Source organism: Phocoena phocoena, chromosome 15 (genome assembly GCF_963924675.1).
Source record: "Phocoena phocoena chromosome 15, mPhoPho1.1, whole genome shotgun sequence".
NCBI classification, from domain to species: Eukaryota; Metazoa; Chordata; class Mammalia; order Artiodactyla; family Phocoenidae; genus Phocoena; species Phocoena phocoena.
In genome coordinates this window covers 15,572,280-15,580,841 of record NC_089233.1, presented here as the reverse complement: position 1 = coordinate 15,580,841, position 8,562 = coordinate 15,572,280, and the positions used below count along the sequence as shown (strand labels likewise).

General features: G+C 55.9%; 1 protein-coding gene across 1 annotated transcript; it reads left to right on the top strand.

The window, feature by feature from the left end:
- Window positions 1-1,815: 1,815 nt before the first annotated feature.
- ORAI3 (ORAI calcium release-activated calcium modulator 3) lies at window positions 1,816-5,607 on the top strand. The gene is made up of 2 exons (XM_065891820.1): window positions 1,816-2,043; window positions 4,948-5,607. Exons 1-2 carry the CDS (start codon window positions 1,816-1,818, stop codon window positions 5,605-5,607), a joined length of 888 nt encoding a protein of 295 aa, XP_065747892.1.
- The last annotated feature ends 2,955 nt before the right edge of the window (window positions 5,608-8,562 follow it).

Sequence of the window (8,562 nt, the reverse complement as noted above, 5' to 3'; positions counted from 1 at the left end):
AAGCAGACCACCAAGGGTTCAGGGAACAAAGACCAGATACTTGGAGTTGGGGGGTGGGGTGGGGGGGCCCGAAAAGGGAAACCAGAGGAGCAATTGGGGATCCAGACGTCGGAGATGAGGGGATTCGGGGAGCCAGGGGAAAGGCAGGGCTGAGTGAGGGGTGGGGGCAGGAGCACCCCCTCGGGGTCACCCCTCTCCTTCCTCCCTCCCCAGATTTCAGTTCCTTCCCCCCAGCCCTGACTCCTTGAACGTCACTGACAATGGCAGCTATTGTGAGGAGTGGGGTCTGCGGGCCTACCCGCTGTTCGGCGCGGCCCTGGGGAGCGGTGAGGGGTACCCCAGCCCCCTACCTGCCTCCCCGCACTATACTTGAACATTCATCTGTACTGAAGTGTTACTTGAACCGGGGGAACCTCGGACCTGGGGGAGCCGGAGCTTGAGGGGACAGGACCAGCTTGGACTGAGACTGGACTGGTGGGCACCCAGTTTGGACTGGACCACCCCCAGGCTCTCTCTTGCTTTACTGTATTGAGCAGCTCCACCCCTCCTGACCTGGGGTGGGGGTGGGGGTGGGGTGCCAGCCCAGTGATGGGGAAGATGAGACTCCTCCAGCTTGGCTCTTCCCACTCTTTCATCGTCATGGAAACTTGTATCCCATTTGCCCAGGGAACTGCCACTCCTGGTTGCCATGGAATTAGCAGCCAATGGACACCTCCCAAAGCCAGTGCTAAGGCTGGAAAGGGCCCCTCTTAGTTGCCGTGGGAACTTAGTAACAGACTCTCGGCCCTCCCCTGCCCCTTCCTCCACTGCGGGGGCGGGGTTTGGGGAGCCAGGGGGAGGGGTCGGGGCCAGGTCCCGCCCCTCAGCCCAGGCCTCCCTGGGGAGCCAGGTTGTACCATGTAGGGGAGGGGGGAATCTATCCACATACCTCAGGTAACAGGGAGGTGCGCGGGTGGGGGGAGGGACTGGGCGGACCAAAGGCCGGAGGGGAGGGGGTCCTGGGAATCGCAAAAGGCTTGAGGATGGGGCCGCTTGGGGGAGGGGGAGGAGGCAGCCCGGCCGGGGGCAAGTGGGGAACCCAGCCGGGCTGGGCCCCTGGGCCCCGGGTCTGTACAATATGGTTCGCTATAAAAGTCAAAATCTTCCAGCCGGGGCCGCCGAGTTCGTGTGAGTGTCTGTGGCGTTGGGGATGTGGGGCTAGGGCGGGGATGACACGAGTGTTCTTTGAGGCCCTGGGAGGAGGGTGCTGTTTGGATGCATCTGGGGGACCTAGGTTCTACTGGGCTTCCGGAAATTGAGGATTCAGGGTCTCCTGCGGTCCCTACAATTAGATGAGCTCACTCCCGGAGTTCACTGTTAAGGTAGGGCTTTGGAGTCTGGACGTTGGAGGTGTCCAGGTGTACCTGCAGTGGTCCAGAGCCCGGAACTCCCAGTCACTGGCTGGGGCTGGGCGTTCAACTCAGCGGGGCTCAGGCACCTAGAGGATAATCTAAGTGGACTGGGGTCTCGGGGTCCCTCGGGATCTCTGCGGACGGTCCCGCGGCTCCACCCCATCATGTGGCCGCCCCGACTCCGCCTCCGCCCCAGTTCCTGTTTCGGCCTCGGCAGCCCTGCTTCAGCCCCTAGGGTTCCACGCAGACGCCTGCTCTTCCTTCTCCGCCCGGGCCACGTCTTCCTGGGCGCTCACCGTCCGCATCCCCGCTCGTCCCGCCGGGGGATGGGGCCTTCCCCCGGCCTGGGCCGGCCCTGCTGGGGTCCCCGAGGCGACTCGGCCCCGCCTTGATGGACTGGCCCGCCTGGTGCTGCGGCCCCAGGATGAAGGGCGGCGAGGGGGACTCGGGCGAACAGGCCCCGCTGAACCCGGAGGCCGAGAGCCCCGCGGGCTCGGCCACCTACCGGGAGTTCGTGCACCGCGGCTACTTGGACCTGATGGGGGCCAGTCAGCACTCGCTGCGGGCGCTCAGCTGGCGCCGCCTCTACCTCAGTCGGGCCAAGCTGAAAGCTTCCAGCCGCACGTCTGCCCTGCTCTCGGGCTTCGCCATGGTGAGGGAAGGGAAGGGTCGTACAGGGTGGGGGTGAAGCGCAGGGGGGGCACCGGGTTGGGGGCAAAGTGAACGGGTACCCAAGGGAGACAGGGTAGAGGAAAGGGAAGGACCGGTTTTTAAGAGGTACAAGAGGGGTAGCAGACAAGTTACCAAGGGACTCCGCAAGTCCCTTTTTATGGGTGTGTGTGTGTGTATGTGTATAAACAGGTCCCTAGCATAAACTGGGCCGTGGGGAGGATAAGCAAATCCTAAAGGTGTCACAGGGGCCACGTCACGTCATGGGGGTAGACAATCACCAAGGGGGATACATATGCAAGGATAGAGCGAAGTGCTCCAAAAGGAGCATGGTCCAGCGTTAGTGGTTACTAGATCCCCACCGGAGGTTCAGCAGCAAATCAGAGCTGGGTGGGGGCTGGGAGGTGGGGTGGTTGAGAGAACAAACTGGATGGAGTGGTCACACCCAAAAGGAGGGCGGCCAGGCCCCAGCAGGCACAGAGGGTGCTTAGTGTAGCCCAGGAAAGCTCTGAGAAGAGAGGATGCCCGTGAGGGAGTCCCTAGCAAAAAAAGCTGCTTAGAAAGCTGATGCAGGATTCTGGAGATGATAAACTCCAAGTGCAGGTGATATCCGCTGACGGTCCCGGGCAGAGGCCTCACAGGAAGTGGGACCGAGGGAGGTCCCAGGGTGAGGAGCAGTTAGCAGACACAAGTCCTGGCTCTTTCCTGCTTGTGGCCAGCTATGTAACCCTGGACAGGCCTCCGCCTCCTCGCAGGCCAGTGGGAAATTGTGGGATCATGGAGGGTGCACCCTCTGTAGCTTGCCAAGTAGCTGCCCCAAGGTGAGCTCATTCTTGTCATCAAACCCTAGATCCAAGCATGTCAGAGCAAGACACACATCAGAATGCCTCAGACTACCTGTTAACGGAAACCACGGCCCAGAATGGGGCAGTGGCTTTGCCTGCCAAGAGCACTCAGCAGCTGAAGGATATAGGATGAACTAGGACCCAGGGTCGCTAGACTGTTAATCCAGGGTTTCCCACCATCATGACAGGAAGAAGGAGAAAATGGGCTGGAGGAGGGTCCTCATAGGAACATGAGGGGGATATCAACATGAGGATTAAAAGGGGTCATAGCACTAGGTGATTTGCGTTAGTCTCTGCTCCTTTCTGTGCTACAACCTCTGTATTAGAATGATGAGAGGGAAAGTTTCTACCCCTAAGGGTCATCCTAGGTCTATGGTTTTCTACGTGGGGGTCCGGATCTGCAGGTCAGCTCACCCTTCCTGATGTGGGGTCATCTCAGGACAGGGAGCTGGCTCCCCTTCACCTGTACAGACCGCAGAGGGAAGGGAGCAGCCGCGTGGACCTAGCTGAGGGAGTTGCCCCACCCCCATATCCCCCGTGGTCCAGCCTGTTCCCAAGGGGACAATCCGGCCAGCTGCTGGACTTGCACGTTGCTGGGGTGACAGCTTAAGGGCCAGGACCTTCTCTGCAGGATCAAGAGGCCAGATGAGTAGGTTCTGGGGGCCAGACTGGCCCCAGTCCTGCCAGGGGAGGTCAAGCCTGAGTCAGGCTGTGGGAGAAACCAGGACCAGGCCTGACCCAGATCTCTTGTCTGTGGAAAACACCTGCTAACACCCGCCATGGCCCAATTTCCCAAAATATTCAGCCTTGCCTTCCTACCACCACCCTCCTGGCTCTGCACCTTCCTCCTTCCCCCAGCCCCAGAGCAACCTAATGGATCTTGCAAGAACCAGGCATGGGGAAAGATCCCGATTCTGGAATTCAGATGGCCTGGGTTAGAAAAACATTATATAAATTGTGTTGAACCATCACTAAGTACCAGACACTATGCTTAAGGCTTTTATGTGCATCATCCTTCTATTATCCTATGAAGTAGGTACCACTACTGTGACCATTTTACAGATGAGAAAACTGAGGATCAGAGATGTTAAGACACCTGCCCAGGGTTCCACAGCAAGTAAGTGGCAGGATTGAATTTAGGCAGTCCAGCTCTAGAGTCCAAATGTATACAAGCCTAGAACAGAATCATCAACTCAAATGTTTGCAAAGGCCTTTGGCAATATGGATGCCAAGTTGGCTGGGTGGGGACTGTGGCTATCAAGAGACACTCCTCACCCATCCAAAGGGAGCAGCTATGACTCAGCCCTAGCTGATCGGTGCCATGCAGGAATGTGGGCCTGGTGTAACCAGACCTTCCAAGTTTCCAAGAGGATCTGGAAATAGGAATATTTACATGACATCTCTTGAGTTTTAGAAGTTGGCAACGTAATTCTTTAAAAAAACACACTGAGCCAAGCAAAACATGTTTGCAGGCTGGCCTGGGTTTATGGCGTGCCAATTTGCAAACTCTGGCCTTGGACTTCAGCGTTAACTCTAATAATAACAGCAAACACTTACCTGAGCATACTGTGTACCTCACACTATTCTTATCACTTGATATATATTATCTCATTAAATTTTTAAAACAACCGTATAAGACAGGTGGGTGCTGTTATCAATCCCTATTTTCCAGGTGAGGAGACTGAGGCACAGAGAGAACCAAACCACTTGCTCAAGTTTGCACAGCTTATGGAGCTGAAAATGAACCCAGGCCGCCCCATTCCAGAATCTGTGCTTTTTAACCCCTATGTTATAACAAGATAAGATTGTCAGAAACATGCCATCCAGCCCTCTAGATAGCCAGGTGGGGAAACAGAGGTCTGGAACAGGACAGAGCCTTGCCAAGGCTGCCCATTCATTCACTCAACAAAGACTGGGTGCCCTCTCTCTGCCAAGCACTGTTCTAGGTCTTAGGGATACATCAGTGATGTACACCAAGAGACAGAAAACCCCTCTACTGTTGAGGTTATGGGCACTCAACCCATCCCTTCCTGTCCCCACAGGTGGCCATGGTAGAGGTACAGCTGGAGAGCAACCACGAATACCCGCCGGGCCTGCTGGTGGCCTTCAGTGCCTGCACCACCGTGCTGGTGGCTGTGCATCTCTTTGCACTCATGGTCTCCACCTGTCTGCTGCCTCACATTGAAGCTGTCAGCAACATCCACAACCTCAACTCTGTCCACCAGTCTCCACACCAGCGACTCCACCGCTATGTGGAGCTGGCCTGGGGCTTCTCCACTGCCTTGGGCACCTTCCTCTTCCTCGCTGAAGTTGTCCTGGTTGGCTGGGTCAAGTTTGTGCCCATCGGGGCCCCCTTGGGCACACCAGGCTCTGTGGTACCTGCCTCCCAGGTGCCTGAGACTCTGCCACCAGTGGCCGCCTCCCTTAGTCCAGCTTCCAAGCCATCCTCTGCTTCTGTAGCCCCGTCACAGGCTGAGCCACCTGAGGCCTGCCCACCTCGGCAAGCATGTGGCGGTGGTGGGGCCCATGGACCAGGCTGGCAAGCAGCCATGGCCTCCACGGCAATCATGGTACCTGTTGGGCTTGTGTTCATGGCCTTTGCCCTGCATTTCTACCGCTCCTTGGTGGCTCACAAGACCGACCGCCACAAGCAAGAGCTAGAGGAGCTGAGTCGCCTGCAGGGGGAGCTGCAGGCTGTGTGAGGCCGGTGTTAGCCACGGCTGCGAGCACCGCCTCCCTCGGGGGTCAGCCAGAGGCCCCAGGTCTACGGACCCCATCCCCCGCCCTGCCTGGAGCCACTTCCTGTGGCCACTCTCAGGTAGAGAACAGATTCCTGCCCTCAGGGTCCTATGGGCTGGGCCTTGGGCAGCTCCCACATTCCCAGGGATTCTCCCTGTCAGTCTGTCCTATGGGTTTTGGAAAGTCTACTCTACACCTGGGCTGGGAGGAGCAAGGGAGGAAGCAGAAGGTCCTCAGTCCAAGGATCATGCGGTAGGTAGAGGGGAGGCAGGGAGACCCTGTCAGACCTTTGGTGCTGACTCTTTGCCACTTGCCCCCTTATAGAATGTGGAGGTCAGAAGCTTACATACCCACCCAGCTGCCCCAGAAGGCAGCCAATCCTTGCTATACTTTTGTAATCTATTTTATGGTTGGCTTTTTTTTTCTTCCTCATCCTCAGATTTTGATGGGTTCCACCCTCTTGCTTTGGTGTTTGGGTAGAGGGATTTGGGTGTTTCTACCCTAGGCATATGTCCAGCCTTTCCAAGGAGGAGCCACCCTATTTGGAGGAAGTTCGAATGCCTGCCCCACTGCCCTAGACCCACACTTATGCTTCTGTATCTGGTTCCTACTCCTGGTTCAGAGCTGGGGTCGGTGTGCCCAGCCTGATCCCTAGCAAGGGTTGGGGTGAGGTTTTAAGGGAGGAGGTCCAGTCCATAGCCCTTGGAATACAGAGCTATTCTGACACTGAATTTTTGATGCACCTAGTTTTGTATAATAAATTGTTTCACACATGTCCCTGTGGCTGTGAATGGGGTGAAGGGGAGGCCTTGTCGGGAACAGCTGACTTGTTCTTAAGAATCAAGTGGAGGCAAGTGTCCCTGGGGGCAGGGCAGGGGTGGAGGAGAGGAGGTTCCAGGTATGACCCCCTTGTGATGCTGACAGGGGCCAGTAGCTTCTGAATGTGGAGACTGAGTTATTCTAAGGCTAAAGGCTTTTGCACTCTTGTTACTGAGCCCAGGGTCTCTACCTCATCCATTGAGGATTTAGTATAAGTTTCTTTTAGTGTAAATTTCTTTCTTGAGTGACTACTACATACTAGGGGCTTCTCATAGGTAATCTTATTTAGCCTACTTATTTAAAAATCACCTCAAGAGGCAAGTCTTTATCATAACCGTTTCAGAGATAAGGGAGCTTCAGCCTAAGAAGGTGAGGATCTTGCCCAAAGCCACCCAGCTAGTCAGTGAAAACTTAGACTACTTTTACCATCACATGGGGAATGGTTTTATTTGAGAAAAGGAACCAACATCTTTCAACTGGGACAAGAGAAAGGAATCTGATCTCATCACCCATGTTTCCATTATAAATTTATTTTTTCAGCCTCATTTTCCTCAAATTTGTAAAGGGTCCTAATCCTCTCCCAGAAGGATTGATTCTTTTGATGTGAGACTTTGGACAAATCTTTATCTGTTCCTTAAAATTGTGAATTTGCATGAACCAGGTCTCAAGGGCCTTTCCCACATTGTTTTAATACCTACAATAGTTCCGCATGACAGTATTTAACATCCATTTTCAGAGAAAGAATCTGAAGCTTTAAGAGGTGGTTAATGACTCGCCCAAGGTCATACATCGAGGGGGCTGACAGTACTGAGAGAAGTCTGGAACCCAGGGCATCCTCAGCACAGGCAGTGCCTGGGAGTGCCATTACCCTGAGACCTAGATGCCTGCAAACAAGCCTAAGAAAAACGGTGCCCAGAATCAGGGCGACCTCAGCCCCAGGGTCCGAAGTTTAAGCCCGGGCTGGTGCTGCCCTCGAGCGGCGGGACTGCGTAAGCGAAGGGGGGCGGGGGGGCAGAGGGTTGCACAGCTGAAAACGGCGGGCACTGGGACCATGACGCCCGGGGAATCGACCAACCCACCCAAGTTCAAGTGCGACCTAGTTTATCGTTTCTTATAGGACCGGTTCAAGGTCCTTTAGGGCCCACCGGCCTTATTACATAACTTTAAGACAGACTAAGATGTAATCACTAATGGCGGGCCAGTACGGGCAAAATGCGGCACCTTCTGAAGGCCTCAGTATCCCCATCTGTCAAATGGGCATCTTAAACAGCTAGAGGCCCAAGAAGGATAACGGGAGTTAAACGCTCCCTGCATTATGTGCGGCGCCAAACAGCCTGAGTCACCGTTGTTGGTAGTATTTTTCCACCTCCCGGGCGCCGCTCCCAGCCCACCCCGGTTTCGGAGGGTCCTACAGGAAGCGCCCCCGCGACGCCCGGCTCCACACGCTGACCACGCCCTCTGCGCGCGGCGCCTTGGCCCCGCCCACGAAGGAATTCGCAGATTCGCTAGGCCGGCTCCTCCTCAGAATTATTCGGGCCTCTCTATACTCGGCTGAAAATCCTCATCGGACTCTGTAGCCATTTCTCCCAGGTCAGAACTGAGCAGTCCTCTGAGTTGTGCTAGTAAGGAAGATCCAGGAAAAGTGGCCCACTCTGCCAACAGGGCTTGGCTAACCCGGCATTATTTTCTTGACTCCACCAAGGCGGTTAAAGGGAGGCAACAGCTGAGGCCAGGACTTGTGGCAAACCTGCAGCCTCTCAGACCTTTGGCCGCGTGAGGAAGCGGCAGGTTAGAAGAGCAAAGGAGCGCGCATCCTGTCTACTGATTCGCCCCGCCCGCCTGACGAATCTGCGCCTGTTCAACTCGCCACTCAAATCTCCCCAGCTCTAGCTGGCCTCCTCCTCTCCGCCCCGCCCCCTTATCCTCAGGGATTAGTCGCTGCTTTCGTCTTCGCCGATTCGTCAAGGACCCCAGGCCAGAGCAGCTGGATAGCCGTGGTGAAGCCCACTCTCCGGGGGATGCGGCCAATCTCCAGGCTCACTGGGCCGCAACTCTTGGGCCTTACAGCGCGCCGGCCGAGGCGAAGCCGCTATCTTCGG